This window comes from Aphelocoma coerulescens, chromosome 2 (assembly GCF_041296385.1).
Source record: "Aphelocoma coerulescens isolate FSJ_1873_10779 chromosome 2, UR_Acoe_1.0, whole genome shotgun sequence".
Lineage (NCBI taxonomy): Eukaryota > Metazoa > Chordata > Aves > Passeriformes > Corvidae > Aphelocoma > Aphelocoma coerulescens.
The window spans coordinates 21712302-21734739 of record NC_091015.1 but is presented as its reverse complement, the minus strand read 5'-3'; the positions used below and the strand labels follow the sequence as shown (position 1 = coordinate 21734739).

Here is a 22438-nt window from a genome sequence, read left to right as displayed (position 1 = left end):
GTGTAGATGATCATACCCTGCAATTTCTTGCTCTGATTTTCATTCCTTCCCTCTCAGCCAGGAAGAGAAGCAGGAGCCTGGGAACCTGTTTCAAAGGAAAATCCTGAAAGGATTTTTAGTGAGGTAGGAATCAGCCTTTCCTCCCAGGTGACAGGTGAGAGGACAAGAGGAAATTACCTCAGCTTGCTGCAGGAGAGGTATAGAATCAGAATCATAAAATTATAGAATGGTTTGGGTCGGAAGGGACCTTAAAGACCATTTCCAATCCCTCTGCCACTGGCAGGACACATTTCACTCCATCAAATTGCTCAGAGACCCATCCAACCTGGCCTTAAATATTTCCAGGGACGGGGCATCCACAGCTTCTCTGGGTAAACTGTTCCAGTGCCTCACCATCCTTACAGAATCTTTTCCTAAAAGCTAACCTAAACCTACCTTCTTTCAGTTTGAAGCCACTCCCCCTTGTCCTGTCACTACATGCTCTCATAAAAAGTCCTTCTCCATCTTTCATGAAGGTTTTCTTCAGGTACTGGAAAGCTGCAATTAGGTCACCCCTAAGCCATCTCTTCCAGGCTGCACAAATGCAATTCTCCACCTTTCCTCACAGGAGAGGTTCTCCAGCCCTCTGATCATCTTGGTGGCCCTGCTCTGGACTCGCTCCAGCAGGTCCATGTCCTTCCTGTGCTGGGACCCCAGAGCTGGATGCAGTGCTCCAGGTGGGGTCTCTCTCACCAGAGCAGAGCAGAGGGGCAGAATCCCCTCGCCTGCCCTGCTGCCCACACTGCTTTTGGTGCAGCCCAGGACACGTTTGGGTCTCTGGGCTGTGAGTGCACATGGCTGGGTCATGTCCAGCCTCATCCACCAGCAACCCCAGGTCCTTCTGGGCAGGGCTGCTCCACATCCCTTCATCCCCCAGCCTGGATGGATATTGGGCATTATTCCAGCCCAGGTGCAGCACCTTGCATGTCAAAGGCCTTACGGAAGTCTAAATAAATTACATCTGTGGCCCTTCCCTTGTCCACTGATGTGGTCCTCCCATCCTAGAAGGCCACTAGATTGGATATTTCGAAAGATTTCTTTACTGAGGGGGCTGTTGAGCATTGGAACAGGCTTCTAAGGGTAGTGGTTGAGTCACCAAACCTGAAAGTGTTCAAAAAACCATGTAGATATGTGAGACTAAGGCACGGTTTAGTGGTGAAAATGGCAGTGCTGATTACGTGGTTGAACTCAACAATCTTAGAGGTCTTTTCCAACCTTAATTATACTGTGATTCTATGGTACTTAGTCTGTTGTGTTTCTTTTTTGTAGATTAACTAAGCACGTATTCTACTTCTTATGTGGAAGTAGTGATGTGGAAAGAAGGATTTACTAACTTCATGGGTAGAGTTAAGTTTTTGGAGGTTAGCTCCCGTACTTAGAGCTTCTAGGCTTTCCCTTCTTCTTACTGAGTTGGAGATTTAGCCATGTTTGCTTCCAAGCTGTTTTCTACATTTACAATAAGGTCTGATGATTCACAAGTGTAGATGTGTTCCATTACACGTTAAAGTAAGAAGTTAGAAAAGTTTATTTTTAAAAGAATAAATGTGTTAAAAAAAGGAAATGTGTTCTTCTTTACATGATAAGGTAACAAAGAAAAAAAATTCATTACACTGCCTCTAATTATTCACAAAGTTTTGCCAAATTAGTAAACTTGTTGAGTGCATTCTAATGCACTGAAATATTTCAAATTTTTTCATAGCCATGGTGTTTACAGATGATTATCATCTCATGCCAACTTCCCTGGAGAGTATTTGTCAGAAGAGTTACATGACTGTTAAGCGATGACCTGAGTATCTGGTTTTGGCAGACTATATTCATCAAAACAGTTTTTTGCAGATCTCCAGTTTCTGGCAGTATTTAAACCATATGTCCTTCCATAGCAATTCAGCAAAATGTTTTACTCTCAGTATATCAAGCAAACTTGAAGGAAAACAAGTCTCAAGCATCTATTTTTAGCTCTAGGTAGAAATCTACTTTTTTTAAAAGCAAGGCTCTTCCTGGAATACTGCCTGTGGAGAAATGCCATCTTCACACACCAGAAGTAAAAAAAAACTACTCTCATTGAAAGGCAGTGCAGAAATGGCGTAGTTAAAAGAGAGAAATGAATTTCATGCCTTCTTTATGAGCAGCAGAATTTGTCATACACTTACCTAATGAATCGAGTAGCTCCTGGTACAATCCATGAGCAACAATTCAGAGTGGTACAGATACTATGAGGAGCTTCTGTGAAGGCAGTGGGATTCCACAGAGTACAAATCTGACATGGGTAACAGAAAGTGAGAAAGAATTGAGCTTCAGTCCCGCATACTGGCTGGTTTTCTAGACATATCTAGTGATATAGTCACATATCTAGTGGATAATTCTAAATTTTCTTCTCTCACAAAATGAGTACTTTGAAACTAAATCATGAGTTGTAGTGAATTTAGTGCTTAATGAATATGCTTTACAACATTGATTTCCAATATGCTTTACATATTGAGTTTTGATTTTCTAGATTCCTGACCAAGGTTAAACAAACCGTTGCTTATATAAGACTTGCTGTTGATATTAATTAGCTAGAAGTAGATTCTCTTAATATTTGGGAGCATTAAGAAAATTAATGCATGAGCTTCCTCTAGTTTCCAATCACAGGTACCTAGCTTAATTAATAATTTTTGAGAACTTCTACTGTTTTTCTTCTGTGCAAAACAGGAAGATTTTCAAAGGTATAAAACGAATAGGTATTAGATACCACACTGCTGTATAAGCCAGGAAAACGTGTCTCTACATTTTTAGGAATGGCCACTGGTTCTCCTTTAGGAGTTTTAAATGGCATTGGGCGTGGAATTTCTCCTTTTGGAGTTTGGAAAAATTTTGATTTTTCAAAACATGCTGAGAATATAGCCCATGAAAGATAATTTCTTTATAGGCAAGCTCCAAATCACTGTTTGCTTTTGACAGTGCAGACATATGTTTACCCTGCAGTTCCAAAGGCCTTTGCAGGTGATGTGGGCTTGTTCAGTGTTTCGTGACTGGGCTCCCACAGCCAAGACAACTCCATGGCATTATCCTCGTGGCAGCTTACACAAGACCAATAGAAAATAAACTCTCATTGTGAAAATGTGTGCTGTTTCCACTTCACTGCTATAATTCTGTCTAATTGGATATATTTAATAGCAGCATATCCACAAATGTTGTGACTATGCTCGGAACAGGATGTAGAAACACTTCTACTGCAGTTCTCCATTGGATTATGTCTAGAAATACCCATATAATTTTTTTTCTGGTGTTGAATATCTGCTTCCACACACAGACTGCTTCAGCAGCCAAAGAAAATGTTTGCATTGTTGTTACTTTGAATCAGAAAAAAAAATTGAGCTTTTATCTGCACAAAGTTTGCAACTGCCGTACAAGTTACAGAATGCTTCTTTAATATATAGATATTGAAATATTCTTTTTTAAAATGAACATAAACACCAAGAAACTGAGGTCCTTAGTGGGTGTTAAGTGTTTATACCAAGTACATGCTTTCTTAGAGCTTAACAACTGAAATACAAAATTATCCAGCATGTTATTTGATTGTATGGACTCTTTGGGGGATTAAGTTGTAATTATTCAATGAGTGGGACTTGGAGCAGTTTTCCATGTTGCTGAAAGTGAGACAGAAAGTGCATGACTTGTCAAATAAGACAGGCCAATTTGTTTGGGACAGTTCCTAAAACTAACCAACTAAGATCTGCTCGAAGCAGTAAAAAAAGGCCAGGCTGGGACCCTGGAAAAGTCTGCTTGACCTGACTTCTGGGGCAAGTGAAAATACGGTGAGCACTGTCTGTCTCCTGTCCCCCATCCCAGATATACAAACAGGAATCTGAACTAGTCATCAGGATAGTTTTTCACCTCCAAGGCCATAGAAGCATCACCTCTGTCATTGTTCTATCACAGGTAACAGACTAGAAGCACCACAGGTGGGAACAGCGGCTGGATTAGTTTTTAATTCACCTTTTGGTTTTTCCATTGTGGAGACTGTCAGGAAGCGTCAGTTCAACACAGAAAAGGTCACACATGCACCATGATAGCTCACCACCTCTCCACCATCCAAAATGCAGACAAGATTGCTGTGGTTCAGAGTGCAAGGTTGTAGAGAGAAAGAATCAGCAGCAGTTCTGGACTGAAAAAGGCATCTACTATTCTCTGGTCAGTGTTCAAAGTGGGACATGAAATGCATGAGAGTGAGCAGTACCAGCTGTTGAAGTGCAGCTATACAGCAGGTTCAGTCTTTTAGATGAGACTATTAAGGATGTTTCACTACACGTGGTTTTGGTACAATTCCATAAATAGTTTCCTTAAAACCCGTAACTAATAAATAACTGAAGTACATTTGCTTTAAGTACCCAACCCTCTTCCACCAGCACAAAATTCATAGTTGCTCAAATTAAAAGAGTACACAGCAGTCCTGAAAAATCCTCACTGACTTGCCAAATTGAAAGCGAAGGACTGGGTGGAGAGCTCCAGGCACGGAGAGCAGCTCTGCAGCACAGAGCACCTGTGCTCATGAAGAAGGGCACAAAAACAGGGAGAGGCTTTGAGGGCAGAGGCACTGGAGATGAAATGCTTTACACAACAAGGAAATTAATACCACATTCATGAATTCATGCATCCACAGCACATAACAAGTAGCTCTAACAAGTCACAGAATTTAAATTTGTTCTCCCTGGATACACTTCTGGCTTCAGTTTCTCTAGGCAAGACTCAAAACTGTCTCAGCTGAACAGGAAATTCTGCTTATGCTGGTGATTGAATGCGATTTTCTCAATGATTCACTTTCTGAAAAAGTTGTCCTTTTTCTGTATTTCTGTCAGTGTTTCTATGTTCCCAGAAATCCTCAGAAAGGCAGGAGTAGGTGTATGGAAAATAAACGCAAATAAATGCAAAATTACACCCTTCATCAGACTTCAGACTTTTTTGAATGAATGTTCAAAGCAAACTGCCCTTATCACAACTGCAACCAGGTTTACTAACCCAGGTGAGGGGGGTGAAAGGCTGAACTATCAGACAGAACTTATTAAAATAAAGAATAAAAATCATCAGGCATAGCTTAATCCAAAATCCTAATCTATCTCACAGAAATCACAGCATCATAAAGACACAGGCTTCACTGCCCATGAGATTTCAGAAAGTCATTTACCTCTGAGAAAGAGTGGGTTATCATAAGCATTGCAGAACAGGGATGGATTCTTTCTCTGTATGAGTTTTGGAAGATCTCAAACTATAAAACATTGGATGGCTGTCATATGTAACTGAGACAAGACATACAGGTAGCTCAGTAAAGGCAAGGAAACCAAAGGCTGAAATGAGGAGACCATTTTTTGAGGCAACAAGACACAGTGTAACACACCCTAGACTATAGAGAAGTGTCAGGTATTGAGGGAGGAAATAAAAAGGGGAAGTATTCTTGCTACTGTGGACAAAAAATATGCAACAGAGCTTCCAGAGGGCAAAGAGACTGGTTCCATGTTAGCTGAAAATTGAGTTGTTTCTGTAAAATAAATAACAGTATTTGATCTCTCTGAAACCCTAAAAGCTAGAGAAGAAACAATGAGTACTTCAAAATCTGTTTCAAATTCACCTGTCTCCAAGATCATCTTTCTCTCACAATGTTCCTACACAATGTTACACAGTCCAGCCATAAATCAATAAATACAAAGTTGATTTTTAGAAAATTTTATTTCTGTAATAGGAAAATACAAAGCTGCTCAGAGGAATCAAGTATTAAAATCCTGAGAACCATATCAAACTGTATTTAGTGCTTACTTTTATTGTGCATTATTAGTGTAAAGCAGCAGGTATTCACAGTTCACTAGAGAATGAAAACTGAGAAATTTGAAACTCATGCTGCTTTCTGTCTTTATTATTGAGTGATTCTTTTTCGAAATACTTCAAACTGTAGTGCTCTCATACTACAATGTAGTGGGAACATCCCCATTCATGGATACAGCATTTATTTGGTATAATCCTGATAGTAAAAAATGAAAGATAACTTATAAAGTACCACATAACCTGATGGAGGCAGCCCTTCAGTTTCATAAACCACTATGAATAGGAAGCATAATCACGTAAGAGGATAGTGTGGTTACTTTTAAGTACACAGTTAAGTGCTCCACTGGCATAAACATTATCAGTAGACTACAAACTATTCTACACATGACTACTAAGGTCATAAATACAAGTCACCCATCAGTTCTCCACTCCAACATCCCATCCCTAAGTATGTTTGCATTGTTGTGGCATATTTTAATATTGCATAGTTCTACACAGGTAAGGTACTACTGCTTGCATTGCTGTTGCAAATGGCTACATTATTCTTAAATGGGTACTGTTACCACAGTAAATCTCATAAAAATAGGTACATGTCACATCGATCATTAAATGTCTTGAATGTAAGAGTACTCTTGAGTAGCATTTCATTTTTAAGTACTACATGTAATTTGTGAGCTTGCAAAGCCTCTTACATCATTATCGAGCTTACAGCTGAGCTGTAACTGTTAACTGCAGCATGTCATGAAAACACTGGAACAGAGTTCTGCACAGCACTTCTGCATCAGTCTCTGGACAGGATTTCCAAGAAGAACAGGTAGTAACAATCCTATCAATATAGAAAACAGTGAAATCACCACTCTTAATTGTGAAGGTCTAGGAAAAAGTCATACAAATTTTCCTGAGATGTGGAATTATTGACATAAATTCTTAAGTAGATTGTCACATAAACAGAGTCTCAACATTAAAAAAGGACTCAGATCCCTAGTGCCTTCAGTAAGCAATAATGTTGACAGATCTTGAAATCAGATACTTTGATTTAAAAAGCCATTACTACATACACAGTAACACAACTTTTCTGCTTATATTTGAAAATGCAGTGAATTATATTTCTTCTTTTTCTACAACTAGTTTAAGGTTTTAGGTACTTCTTTCTATTTATCTAATAAAAGGCATATCTTGATTTAGTTCCATTTATTTTAAGACAGCCATAGATCAAAGTATTAATGGCTTGTATTCTCAAACTGATTTGAATGGGCACACAAACCCATGCTTAGCTTTAGGAAGACATCATTTGAATTACACCTAAAGCAGCAATTTATCTCTACACATTCTAACCAAAGTAGTTTTAGATTTCATTAAAAAGCAGTAATTTTTGTCCATAAGAAGTAAGCCAAAGTTGGATCTTTTCAAATCATATGATTTTTGGAGAAGTGAAGCCAAATGTTTTAGCCTCTCCTTGTCAAAAAGGTCTGGTTTGAGTCGAGATGTGTGTCACTGCCAAGAATGATGGGCAGTGTGCTCACCTGTCCTCCTACCTGCTCTAGCTCAGCCAAAAAACACCTTTATATGTTCCAAATAATCTCTAAAATAACAGCCTATTTTAAAGTTAACTCCTTTTGTTGCTCCCTTCTTTCACCTTCCCTACTCTTTATTTCTGCTTCTTGTCAGTATCTTGGTGCTCACCTGCCCTCCACCACTCATCCTGCCTCCCACACATGCTTTCCCAGAATGCCAATGCCTCTATTCTCATGTACCTCACTTCTCAACCTCTTCTGACACATTCAGCCATATTTCTTCAGTATTTTCCTTTCTTCATTCTAGCTGTTGGCCACCTTTCCCTCTGTGACAAATGCAGAGCCATATCCAAATTGAAATTATATCCTTACCTGTCATCTCTAATTGAATAAAAAAAGCCATAGCCATGTTGTACCATAGGGAGTGCAGATCCACTAAACCTAGTGTAGCCAGTCAGACTAGTTGAAAGGACAAAATTCCCACCTCCTCCACTGTGAAACAACACAAAACAAAAGCAGCACTTTTAAAGACAATTTAAGACAAACTGAGTTTTACAAAACAGTTATTTTGTTGTAGAGATCAAGAAATCAGTACACACAAGGCCAGTGTAAAAAAGGCCTTGGTATACAACCAAGGGTTGAGGGATACAACTCCCCACAGGACAAGAATATGAATTACCTGGCTGTGAAGGCCTTATCCCCATACAGTTCTGGCACTGGCAGTCCTTGCTCCTGTGCTATGAGCAGGAGACCCAGAAGATGACGATCAAAGCCTGTCAAATAAATGCAAATACTGAATCATTAACAGCAGCTGCTTTTCTGCTTCTTCTGGTCTGGACAGCTGGGAGCTCAAATAGCAGCTGAAGGACAGGTGAACAGCAGCATCATATTGTAGCATCCAAAAACATTCCCACTATTTGATCTAAGAGGTCTTCAACACTTTCAACTTGCAGCACTGAGCTCAAAAGCAAATGATTTAAGTAACAGAGACCCAGCACAGCTCCTGTGGAGAACAAAACCCAAGAAAACTCCCATTTCAGTCAAGGAAGAAGAGTTCCTCACAGTGAAAGTGGCCCATGGGCAATTATGTCAACACAGTGAAAAGGCTTTCAGGGCCACGACTGTCCTGAATTGTGATAGCACACCAAGTAGGCTGGAGAGAGTATCAAGTTCATCAGGTTCATTTCCCAGCTACTCCTTCTTAGGCAAAGAGTAGTGTACAGCACTAACACAGCTGGGTTAGAATCTCACCCAATCTCTCCTCTGCCCTAAAAGACTACCTTTTTCACTTTTCAGCCAAGCACATATTTGACCAGAAGGTATTCCAAAGTAATGTTTAGCTGGGCAAAAAAACTGAATTAATATTCTAAGTGAACATATTTTTGGGGTACAAGGATGGGTGCAAGGACTAGGTGTTAGTTCTTCTCCCCAAAATTAAAGTACAAAATATTAAGGGGTAGTTTTTATTCAGTTTGAAAATAAGGAGACAGAGAAAATATACTAGCATACAATGATACTCCCTTTTCACCCACAAGGAAAAAAAACCCAAATTTTGATCCCAGAGTACCTTTTCCATTCTCACATTCTTTCCTCATTTTATTGTGCTTTGCAAATGCCTTATGCATCAGTTGTAGCTGTTGGTAAGTCTGTAAAGTAGGGGGGGAGACAGGATTTAAAAAGAAAAGAAAGAAAAAGAAAAACCAATCCAAATGAGTAACACATCATCAATCACAGATCAGCAGGTTTTTCCCTTTCATAGTTTCTAACAATTTTAGATAGAAGAAAATGGAGGAACTTGAAAGGTACATTAGAACCTCTCTCAAACCCTTTCTCCCAAGTCCAAATTCCCTTTTCAGGAGAATATGCTTGTTTGTTTCCTGTATTTCTGTTCTCTTACTCAGACTGCTTTCGAACTGAACAATATTCTAAACCTCATCCTCTTTGCCAAATAACCTGGAACAATGGAAAGGAACCTGTGTGAACTAGAGTGATCAAACCCAAAAAACTTCTACAATACTATTTATTTAGAAGGACACTAGCTCCGACTAGAGGCATTCCCAAATTTTCACTGCTGATTGCCAATTCTGCCCAACATCGTGTTTTTTTCAAGTTTATATTAAAACTTATATGTTAAAGTCAGAGAGAATACAAATAACATGGTTTTTGTAAAAGAGGCCTTGAGAAACCGTCCTAGATGCTCAAGATCGTGACTTCCAAGATCTTAGATCTTGATAGCTCTTTGACTACTTAAAAAGCGCTTTTTATCCTTTCATTCATCACACGAGGCTGCAGCAGAGAATGCAAAACAAGGACAGCAGCCACTCAATTTGGATAAAAATCAAACTACCAAGCTGACAAGGGGCAAAAGAAAATTTAAGATAAAAGGATTTTTTCCAAAGCATCTTGACTTTAAGGTACTAAAAATTACACAAAGGCAGACTTTTAAGCATGTTAATTTCAATACTATAGAACAGATTTTTTAAGCTCCAGCTGATGGTACCAAAAAAACCCCCAAAACAACAACAGGGAGATATTTGGAGATGCTATTTAACATTACAAAGAGAAAAAGGCTACAGTTAGTGTTGGAAGTTACACACCAGTAGTAGTAGCAGTAGAAACCACAGAAGCCTGATAATTGGTTAGAAGGTAACTGAGGAGCAGGGAAGTAATAGGAATCCATATTTGGAATAGGAAAGCAGGTTTGGAAGACAGCCAGAAAACTGAGTTTTAAAACTGGACTACATGCCAAAAGAAGCCAGTGAAGACCAGGAAAATGTACTTCAAGGCGAGAATAATCAATCACACATGCTTTCTGACAGCTGTTTTCCTCTATGTTTTTCAGATGCATTAATATTGATTCTTCTGAAGCTATGTGGCCCTTTGTCTCAAAAACCTTCTCCTTGCTTAATTGCTCAGGCTCTGAGAAATGTGCAGTGAGGACAACAGAAAGAGCTTTTGTAGAGCTCTTGCTTGGCAAGCAGGCATGACCTGCTTTGCCAGCCAAGCACCAGAGGGTAGTTGCTGGGAAAATAAAAGGTCTCTGGTTCAGCTACTCAAACTCCGGAATACATCCCTGTTACCACTAGCACACAAATAGATTTCAATCTTGCTCTCAGATGCAACTTACATAAACATTTCCTGATTTCACTTGAAAATTAAAACAACAGAACAGCAGCAGAATACTTTGGTCCCAACCCAGTAACTTTTCGAGGTGTGAAATAAATCAGGGTGAATATAACTCAAAGAAAATTACACTCTTGAACCCAAAAGGTAAATAGCACAGAAAATCAAGCAAGCCCACACATGGCAGCACATCTCAGTCACAATGACCAGAACCAGAGCTCAAGCAACCCAACATTAGAAATTTGTCTCACTGGAAAGGCACCAACTCCCATCAATGAGACAACAGAGAAACGAGTTTGAAGCGGTTCAAATGACAGGCTTTCTAATACTCAATGATTGAAGTAGCATTTCTGTATTTACACCGTCAGAGGGATCCAGCATGGACTTGCACCATTCCACTGCTTCCACAGTACATGGTCTTATGGTCTCTGTGCGGCCATGATAGAAACGCCTGGTCATGGCAGTTTCGTAACAGCAGCCTGGACTAAGAATAAAAATTAGGGAAGAGTGTCTCATTAATTTAACAAAACTATTTGCTCTCTCAAGGATTAAAAAAGTCCTGCAAAAGATCTTGCACATCTAGCTCAGTTACAAGTACCAGAAACCCATTAATTTTCTTTAAGTTACGTGTCTGAAAAAAGAGCCACAAAGCAACTCTATGTGCTTTTATGTGACAGATGACTGAAAGAAAGTGCCAGTACCATAATAATACCTTGAAAAGACTGCATTGCCATGAATATTTTCTGTAGACTACAGATCCACCAGCCTCTAGTTAAAATAGCTGAAATTATACAAGCTTCAGTTTCACTACTTACTTCCACCTACACCATCCAAACCCTCAAAAATTAAAGAGATACATTTGAAATAAGCAATGTGTTCTGACGAATTTAGCGGGAAAAGGTCAAAACCTTCTCTGCTGCATACTGACAGCCATCCAGCTTTCACAGGGAGCAACTCCAGCTCTACTTAATATACAACCTACATAAAACATGCTTGCATGTTTACAACAGACCAAGGCTATTTTAGTCAGATAATTTATTTGTCCTGACGTTCAGCAAACCAAGAGTTACTAACCATTGTTATGATGGGCCACACCTCACCAGTGACTAAACATCACACTCCTATGATGAAACCCTCCTCCTTCTGAAGCAAGCAATACTCTGCTGGTCAGTAATGACTTACATAAGCCATAATGAGTGCTAGTTAGCAAAAATATTGGGAACATCAATAACAGGAAAAATGACACCTTTTAATTGGTAATACAAAATTAAATGCCACATCCAAAAATGCAGAGGCAGGCATTTGAAGGGTCACTATCTCTATTATTCTGCCCAAACCTTCACCTCCAGTATTGCCAGAGAATGTGAGACACTGAAGTTTGTGAGGCCTTTTACAGGCTTGGAAGACTCAACATTTTACTGATGGCTGTCGCATGCTACAGACAAAACTCTCTTCTACATTTGAAAAACTATTTGACATTAGAGAATCCTGACCCACTGTGGATTTGGTGTTTGCCTGAGTGTTTCCCTTGTACAGCCCGAATTCAAGTTTTCATGGACTGTGTTCTGCCATCCATTCCACAATATGTTACATGTATTATCCCTATGGGCACAAGAACACAATTCTTCTGAACCAAGTACGGCCCTGTGCAACTGCTACTGTAAAAACCCCTTAGTTCCTCACTCTTACAATAGCAAATTACATATTAACACTGCAAAGCCACTGCATCCCTCTACTCAAGAAACTAGTTTTTTATTCCTAATCTGGTATTTTCTTACCGTCCATGGCATTTGTAATAAGCAAGCTGAAGGGCAAGCTGCACAAATGTATCAGGATGAAGTTTACTCTTTCTAATCAATGCTTTGCCAAAGGATGTGAAGGCATAAGACACCAGCTGCAAGTCAGATACCTGTCATACCAAAGGAGGTAAAACAACAGCAGTCAAGAAATATCACAACTTGGTCCACTGCAAAGAAAACACACTCAACATACACCAACAATGTTACAAATTTAACCATGGTGTTAAATTCAACAATTAATCAGTAACATACTCATTCCTGTTCTCCAGCATGAAAAAAGACCAACTAAAAACATGCAAATAGAATGAAAAAATAGTATCAGTAATAACTAAGAACCAGGAACAAATTTTACCTTCTTGTAATACAATTCTTTAGTACGTCCAATTTCATTTATAATTTTTGGATCCACTGTGAATACAAGTTCCTCTGGCCATGGAATATCCCTCACATTATCTGATCCCTGGGAAGAGGAAGACAGAAAGAAAGACACAAAATCAGAAAATGTTATCCATAAGAAAAGACACATTAACTGATAAGCTTGAAAATTTATAAAGGACAGATACCTTCCATTTTCCCTCATTTTCAATAATCTTCTTTTCGGCATAAGATAACATGGTAATTAAAGCCATGGCATCAAAAGGAGAATGCTAGAATCAGATAAAAGAAGATATTACATTATTTTGCACAACAGCAAGAAGATCAAACTGTTCTGCTTTTTTCCCTATCCCATTCTTTTTCCTGCAGACCAACAGATTTACTGGACAGGGTTGGACTTGTTCTATAGTTCTACAGTACATAAAGAACTACTTAAAGTCCACCCACTGTTTTGACTGCTCTGCAGCTGGACAGGGAGGCACAATGTACAACTGCCACAAAAAGGCACATTTAAGGAAAAATACAAGCCCTTCTGTGCATGCAATATGCATGCACAGAAAAACAAGTTTGAAAAACAACAACAACAACAGTTTAAAATAATGTAAGTTAAAAAAAAATAGCTGTTCAAATGGATACATCAAACAAAGAGTTAATTTTAAGCCTTCTTGTGCAATGTATTATTTTTTCTTTGGAGCTCCTCATTAAATTCTTCCAGAAATAAGATTATGACTTCAGATCCTGTTGTTAATTCATGTATGGTGTTGGTGTAGTATCAAACAGTGAGAAAGCAGACTGCTTTTGGAAACTTACCAAATCAGGTGCCAGGTAAACAATGCTCTACTAAAGAATAACACATTAAGCACTTACTCCGAAGGGGGAAATTCAGTAACTAAATACTCAGAAGATGGAAAAAAATTTAACTTACGTCACAGAATGCACTACAGGTTCCATTGGAAAAGAATATGCTGTTGTAGGATTTATCACCCCAGCGCACAGTCGGATCACCTGTTAGCCCCAGCCTTGTAAGCTAAAGCAGAAGAAACACATTGTGAACATTAAAAAACACCAAGAACACTGCCAATCTTTGTAAGCTAAACCTAGCCTAGATTAAGATGGCAAGACCTCCCTGACAGATGACATCTTCATCCAGTTCAAGATGAAACATTATTATAAGGCCAAGTTATTAACTAGAAGTGGAATAAAAAGTTAATGACTATGTTTTTGAAGACCCTGAAGGATAGAGGGCTAAAAAGTTATGAAGGTAGATTTCAGCCATTCCCACTTCCAATGTCCTAACGATTAAAACTATTTAAGTTTTCCTATGGATCAAAAAAGCACATTTTTTCCATATTTATCTGCTTCATTTTTATTGTTCTGAAAGAGAAAGAGGTGCTACTGCTGCATATATATGCAGGAGAAATTTTTATGTAAAGATGATCAGGTATGAATTACCAAAAATTCTTAGGTACCTCGGTGTAGTCCTCAGGAGTTGCATGGGGGCTAGAGTCATCAAGGCAGACCACAAACAAACTTCTCTGAATTTTTTCCAGAAGAGTTAAGTTCTTTGGATCAAGATGAATCAAATATTCCCGTAGCTACAAGGCGTAAAAACACAAAGCTAAGTGAAATAATGTTTTTCCAGTGATCACAATGCTTTTTTCAGGAACCAGCTGTTGAAGTACTCCTACCTCTGCCCATTTGGTCCTTTCATTGCTTGTTAAGGCTGCCAGTCCTGGTCCATCTGGTTCACTATGGCATCTCTTCTGTATATATGTAAGTTGCCTTTAAGAAGATTTCAAAAATTGAAGTTAACAAAGAACAAATGGAAAGAAGATAAAAGCCACCTTGTGTCTCTGTCTCTTTATTGCAAAGCTGGAATTTTGGTTCAACATTCACAAGCCAATGTGAATTTTCAGGAAGCATCAATCAGCTCCCCCAGATTCTAAGGACAATTGAAGACTAGCTCAGTTTTCAGTCACTCAGCACCTTCGAGCCCAGTACAAACTCACACATAAACAATTGTTGTGCTAAAGTGTTATTACACACTTAATTTGAAACTAGATTTAAGACTTCAACAGTGCAGGTTGAGACTTTTCAGAGCAGCAGTCATCTGCAGTACTGCAGCTTTACAGCTTTTACAGCAACTAATCACATATCGGACAAACCTTCCCTTCAAGACAAAACCTTAAATTTAAAGCAGAACATTAGCTACAGTAGTACATCCTGAATGTAAAGTCTGAACTACTCAAGAGCAATTCTCTTCCTACTTTTTCCTTTAGAAGAACAATTAACAGAGGGGTAATTTCTAGTTTCCAAGTTCAGTTTTTCACATGCTGTTCTTGGTGCTAAAGAAACTCCACAAATTGCAGGCACTTAATCTGGCTTGTTCTTTGTTCTGGCACTCTTGCCTATTAAATTTCACTACTGATCATTAGTTACATAGCATCAAAAATGTAAGACAACCATGATGGGGTTATAAAAACAAAGCCAAAGGAAAAAATCCCCACCAAACCGCACCCAACCTGCTCTTCCTATAGACAATAGATTTAGAAGGCTTTGTCTGTACTCCAAGTGTTCATTACTTTGTTACTGGCTTAACGGGTACAACTACAAAAATTAGAAATGCATATGTTAAAATATTAAGTAATAAAGTACCAGACTATTTTTAAAAAGTTATTTTTAGCTTCAATTAGTTTTTGTCTTGCCTGAGGAATTTGGCCATCTACTTTTTGCCAGTTTTAATTACAAGTTTTCTGTTGTGCACTATAAGCAGCACTTTGACAAACACATTCAATTATTCCCTAGCAAAATTAACAACCCTTCTTTAGTAAGGAGATGCATATAGATCCCAAATCAGTCACAAGAGACTTATGCTGAAACTACTTGCATATGTGATAGGAGAGTTCAACACGTAAGAGTGCTTCAACTTTGATAATGATTAAGTAGCAATGAGACAATTATCAATGAGGATTGTACCTGGATGGAATGATGATAGTTATAACCCTACTACCTCCACATAAAGAAACTTCATAAAAAATGATGTTTCCTACTGAAATATCTTTTTTCAGCCCTTTTTTATGATACTCTACAGATGTATTACAATAGTACATGGAAAGAAGTTGCCATCCACTCAACAAGAATTTATTCAAATCTGAACCTTCAATTAAAGGAGAAGCTGTAGCCTCTCTCACACCTAATTCTTTGGGGTGAAGGGAATGGGGAAAAAAAGCCTCTTTTGTGTGTAGTTTAAATAGCACAGCTAATTTAAAATAAGCGTTTTCAAAACCTGAAAATCTCCGGAGGAGTCAGTATGCTGCCTTCATGTACAGCATCAAATGCAAACACCCGACCTCGACACAGGACTATCAAGTGAGATGGGCATTCACCTTCAGCCTCTGAAATGAAAAACAGCAATAAAGGAAATACGACCTTGGGGATAAAGTGACAGATACAGAAAAACTCAGCAAGTCCTACAGACCTTTTTTTGTTAAATTCTGCAAACTTGAAGACATTTTAAAAACCAAGAGAAGTCACATATAACTTAAGTCCCTTTTACAAATTAGTTCAAGTCGTTGTCATCATGTAGTAGCAAATTTCATTTATTTGTGTCTCTTGTAGGCATGAACTCCCTCTGCTGAAATGAGTGTCCCTTGGTGAATCCACACACACTTGTAACACACAGAATTTGTCTTTCATCAATTCTTAATGCTGGCATGCTTATTATACGCATCAGGCTGGTAATATATGATTTGAAGCAGAGCTTTCTTTTACTCTTATTTGGTAGGGACTAAATATTGCACCAAAAAGGGCATTTGTAGATGAGATACCTTCTTTGCCTCATTATATAAACACTCAAAAACCAGTACCTGATTTAGTGCTCAAGAAAGCAAGTATTTTATGGTTAAACTGACCACTCCTTTAGCACATTAATAAAAATCATTTGCTTGTATTAACCCCCAATTTTCATTTGTTTACCAGTTTTAAAGTAAGTGCCAATCGAGTCTCTAATAACTCCAGGAATTTTGCAAGTGCAGAAGAGCATTCGAAATTGGTTCATGTCCAGAACAGTATTCCCAGACCTCTCTATGGCAACCTTCTCTCTGTAGTAATAAATACAGCAACATTAAGCAAGAGAAATTACAATGATGAAGTTAAACCAAGGTAAGGCAAACCTACTACTGCAAAGAATACATGCCAATGAACATAAGAATACATATGCAATTAAGGGATACACAGACCATCAATATTTAGGATCAATTATTAAAGCCTTACGCTCGCAACAGATCCCAGTATTTCACGGTGTGCCATATATTTACACATGCTCTGTCTATCTGAGTGCCCTCTTTTGGTGGCCAGCAGTGCTCAATGTAGGGACCAGGGCCTCCCATATTACAGTGTATTTGTGTTGAGATGCGAAGATCAAGATAAGCCACATTCAGCCACCAGTCCTCCAGCTGAAATGAAAAATGTTTAACATCAGAACTTACTGTTATTCATTAATTCTTTAATAATCACCTGACTGTTCAACTGCCTGCTCTTTTTACTTGTTTTTTTTTAATACTCTGAATAGTAGTTGTCATACATGAAATCCCTAATTAGCTTGGTCTTTGCATGTTAAGTGCCTTAATTAGTTAATTTTGAATTAAACAGCTCTTTTAATTGAATGATAAAGTTAACCCATCAACCCAGGTACAAAAATCAAGCCTTATTATTATTATGGTTTTCACTATCAAGCTTCATTATTAGTGTTTTCACTTGTTCAAAACAGTGCATTTGCATTAGTCCCAGTTAAAATTCCCAGTTAAAAGTTTCCTAGTTAAAAAAAAATCCCTTTTTCAAACTTTAAACCACTTGTACACTGTAAGAGTTGTTTCTCCTATGTTCATTGTCTGCTTTTGTGGATGTTTTGGGAGGTATTAGATGTATTTTAATATGTTTTTAGGGTTTTGCTTTGCACTTTAGTCTCAGGACTAACTCCAAAACCCCAGTCCTAACAGCCAATTGCTATTTGTAGCCCCATAGCCGTTATGCTGCAAGTAAGCTCCATAGCAACCTGAATCTTAATGAGGGCATGTTACCACCCTTACTTCAGCTGTTACCACCCCCCTGACAACGACGAGCTATTGGTAGACAGAGATGATCTGTCAAAAGGAAAGCATCAATCACTTTGGGCCAAAGGGGCGGGCTGTGGGCCGGCTGTGGGCGGGCTGTGGCGGAGCAAAGGCACTATAAAATAACGATGCACCCCCCTCAGAGCAGAGCTGAGCCCTCTGCAGATCAGCTGTGGTGGGCACCAGTGCTGGGTACTTAAGCCTTACTCCTTTTAAGGAGCTTTTAATAATTTTTACCTTTGACTTTTGGATTAGCTAAAAGTCAGCCCAGCACTGCAAGTTCTTCCATCAGAGGTCCAGTGCTGTCTAAGCCTGAAGATCTCTAATCCCTGTGCTCCTGGGGCATACGTCCTGAGCCACTAGGATCCCAAATTTTTATATTTTTCTAATTTCTGTAATTTTTCAATTTTTCCATTTTAATGAATTGTTTTAATTTTTTACTAAGAGTTGTTTCATTCCTCACAGTAGTTCATGTATAACACAAGGCAGGACACTGGTTCAAAACTAACTGCTGAAGATATTGACACATTTAGCTCTTCTATTTTCAAGTTTGAAATAAAATTCAATGCTGCTTAAGAATATTAAACTGTAAATTATGATACTTCTTCCCTGATATTCCTCATCTTAAACTCTTGCAGACGTCAGTTGTGGCAGCTGCGAAAATCACAGATTACTCCATGAAGAATAGAGGGAAACTAGACTTGTGCTGAGAAGGGATCTGAGACAGACAGTTCATAATGTACATTTTCTGTCACCATCTGAAAATCCCCACTCTGGACTGCGTCATGTTAGGATTTAGAAAGCCCTCATGAACTCCCCTTGGTAATGACCTTCCTCATATCTTTCTCTGTTGAAAGGCCACTTTAAAATGCTACCACATAGCCTCCTTCTGGGAAGAAAAAGAGAGAAACCAAACTCTGAATTTCAGGGTTGGTTTTGTTGGTTTGTTTTTTTTTTGTTTTGTTTTTTGGTTTTTTGCCAGGGTGAAGAGAGAAGGGACAGATGTCACAGAAGGAGATACTGACAGACAAAGCATGCAAAAGCTGGTAGATAAATGGTAAATTTAAATTTCAATTAGTGAGCTCTCTTAGCCACTCAGCTTTGAAAAAAACAAATTACACATATGTAAGTGAATGAATTCATATCCATAGGCCAAGTGGCAGATGTAAGGAAGATCCTAAGATTTAAAAAAGTGAAATGACTCCTTGAGTTATATCCTGAATAACTGGATTTCCACAAGTTGAATTAAAAGTTTCTCACACTGAATTATGATTTCTTACATATCTAAATACATACCCAATTCCTTCTCATTTTAGCTCTTTCCAGTAATTTCTGATGCAACTCTTTACCAATGCCATTTTCAAATTTTTTAACTATATTCTCGGTTCTTTGATATTCTTCTTGATTTAGAAATGGCTTCACTGTAAAAAGAAAATGTTTTTATTTTAAAGACAACTGTATACTAACAGTCCAAGATTCAGATATCCACAGGCAAGGGAGTGGATGAGAATTAACTTTTGTAAAACAAGTATTTGAAGGAAAACACCTTTTAAACACCTGTTAAAAATCAGTATGTTCTAATAAAACATAAATGCATACTTTTAAATAAATACAGATGCTAGCAGACTAAATCGCTGAAAACCTGAAATACCTAACAGATAATTAAATCAAATATATTTACATCTGTAGCTGGAAATACTATGGAGTTCTACCAGCAATTAAATTTACAGAAACTTTGTAAATTAACACATTGAGCCATACATGTCTGCCACCCTACTGCACCAACTAAAAGCTACTTGCCTGTATTTTCTAGTCCATTCATGGTCTACCAGCAACTTGCCCATCAATTTTCACTCACTGTCCCTGTGTTATATCCACCTTTGACAGCAAATGCAGTTACTGCTAGACAGTTTTTCTGGTTTTAATCCACTTGGATTTCTCTCAGATCATATGCATTATAAGCCAAAGTCCTCCATAAACATCTGCAAAACTAGTCATTATTTTAATCTGAGCATTCCTTAAAGACTTTTTACCATTAAATCTGTGGTCAGTAACAGGCACTGCTGATGTCATTTTCCATAGAGGCACATCTCATTTTTATCCTATACTCACTGGTGTATAATGTATTTTCTGGTATATTTATACTTAGATTGTGAAGTCAGTGGGAAACAGAATGGAGGGTTGTGTGTGAGGTGTGTTTCTGGTAATTCAATGCCTATCCAATAAGCTCTGGGAAGCTGGAACTTTGGGTTTTCATACTTTCATGTTGAGTTCATGTTTCTGAATCTCAGCCTCTGGGCTGGAAGGCTAAATAACACAGCTATGGCCACCTTCTCTGCTCAAGGCTTACTTTCTAAACAGGGTTACTCCTTAAAGAAGAGGTAGCTACTCTAATAAGGCATATTCAGACACATACTTTGTCCAGCTTTTCTAGTTGGCTGGCTTTAAACAAACAAGTGCTTTACTAGCCCACGCCCTGACTAATGTCAAGTGCCTGGAGTTCCCCTCCAACAAATGAAAGACAGCTTCCCAGGACTGATTTAAAGCGTGTATGAAGAATCACTTGGAGGTTCTGAATTGTTCTTCAGAAGCCTCTCCTTTCCTTCACTCACATTTACAGACTAAAATGACAAGCTTAAGCAATGAAATTCACAGAGCTACATCTAGAACTGTGCCCTGCACACTTTGAATTATTTGTACAAGGAAAGACTGTGGCAAATGCTGGGCTAACTTATCTCCACCACCAGTGAAACTAAACAAGAGCAACAGTGATCAAAATTATATAATGATTTTGTACATGGAACAATAAGCAGCAACTAACTTCAGCATGAAGAAGAAAGGGACATGTGATAAGGTATTCATGAAAACAGATCAGAATCAGAAAATGAGCGAACAAATTCACTGTCAGATTTTCTCACTCCATGAGAGTTATTTATTAACCTGGAGAGACAGATGACTTTACAAAACTAAACAGCAATTTTGTTATCGCAGGATCTACTTTTGCAGCACAACTTTAGTTTATCTGCATTACAGCAAAAAGAAAATGCATTATTTTAGACACACATACACACACAACATTTCTGCTCTAAACCCACCACTTGAACATTCTGTATCAAAAAGCAATGATGTAAGAACACCAAAGCAGGCCATTTCCAGTACTCAGAATAAACGGGAGCTCAGAGTAAATGGGAACTCAGAGTAAACTTAAGGAAGTCCATTTTGGGAAAGGGAAAATTTGGTGTGGTATGTTTCTGCTAAGGAAAGTACTTCAACTCTGTTAGCATTTGTGTAATACCTGTAAGATAGTAAGATACAAAGCAGATGTTTCAGAAAAAGCTCCATGTCTCAAGAGTTCTGAAAATTATTGAAGAAATAAAGAAAAGTAATCTCAAGATACTTCATAATGTATTTTTGTCATTCCCAATATATAATAAAGAACTAACCAGTCATTTCTGCTTTATAAACAAAGCTAGACACACATGCACTGATGTTGTTTTCAAAACTTTTCTGTGATCTTCCTTAATCAACATGCCAAGGCAGAAATTATCCAAGCTAATTAATGTGAAAATGCTCACCACTGCTTTTTCCTACTACTGTATAGTTAATAAATGTTCTTTCGCACCAATATTAAGCATGAAAAGTTTTAAATAACTGTTTTTTAAAAAAGATCCTGGGCAAACACAGTTATAAACAAGCAGTTATGTAAAACAAAATTTGTAGATGAAGTATCTTTTATCAGACCAGCTTTTTACTGGAGAGGGGAAAAAAAGTAAAAAAAAAATCCACTCTCAAACCAAAAAGTTAACCTTCTCACATGCCAAATTCCCTTGAAGAGAAAGGTAATTAGGGATAAAATGGAAACTTTTACTCAGGTTGCACTGGGCACTTAATTTCCAGTTTTCATCCCTGAGCCTGAAAAAGACCTTTGGCACTCTACATTTGTCTCTATGCCACGCCTCAATTACAATACAAGCTGTCTCTACAATCACTTCTTCAAACATCTTCATATTAGCCTGGTTACAACAGCACATGACACACTACCATTACAACATTAAGTCATTACCTGCATCAAGATATTTACTCAAAGATTCATCAAGAGGAGGTACTGGCAAGGAAGGCAGAGAATCTTGGTACTGAAACGTTCTCTCCTCTGAGGATTCAAGCACTTGCTTTTCCATGTTGCAGGTCTGCAGCACAACCAGACTATTCACCAAGCCCACGTTCGATGACGAATCCCCCCACAATGTTCTCTCCCCTGCTCCGTCCTCCTGCCATTTACACGGTAAAAGACAGATATCAGGGAACGTTCCCCGACAAAGCATGGACCGAGGGTTTCTTGTTGGCTTGCAGCCACGAGAGGCACACACACAACAGGGGAAAACGATGACCAGGCGGCTACTGATGCTTTCTCCAGCATGTCGCGATTAACCAGCGCGAGGACTGTGGCTTTCTTTCCCAAGGATAAGCCAGTCAGCCCTGGGACACCCGCCCGAGACCAGAGGATATCCGGGGAAGGGGGAATCACATCCCAGCCCGGCTGGCGGTCCCTCCTCGACCTCCCCCGCAGACCCCCCCAAGGTCCCCGCCCAAGCCCCGGCCGTGCCCCGACCCCAGCGCTCCCCGGGCGGAGCCGAGACGGGCCGGGCCGGGCGCGGGGCCCTCGGCACCACGGCAGTGTTTA

General features: G+C 38.8%; 1 protein-coding gene across 1 annotated transcript; it reads right to left on the bottom strand.

Annotated features, from left to right (window-relative positions):
• Positions 1–5723: 5723 nt before the first annotated feature.
• CROT (carnitine O-octanoyltransferase) lies at positions 5724–22242 on the bottom strand. Its single transcript, XM_069006755.1, has 16 exons — positions 21821–22242; positions 19054–19178; positions 16919–17100; positions 16622–16746; positions 15933–16041; positions 14335–14428; positions 14116–14241; positions 13572–13673; positions 12835–12918; positions 12624–12731; positions 12251–12381; positions 10833–10956; positions 8917–8995; positions 8029–8122; positions 7722–7841; positions 5724–6661 (listed from the first exon to the last, which is right to left on the bottom strand). The coding sequence occupies exons 1-16, from the start codon at positions 22077–22079 to the stop codon at positions 6541–6543; spliced, it is 1983 nt and encodes a 660-aa protein (XP_068862856.1). The 5' UTR covers positions 22080–22242; the 3' UTR covers positions 5724–6540.
• Positions 22243–22438: the final 196 nt, after the last annotated feature.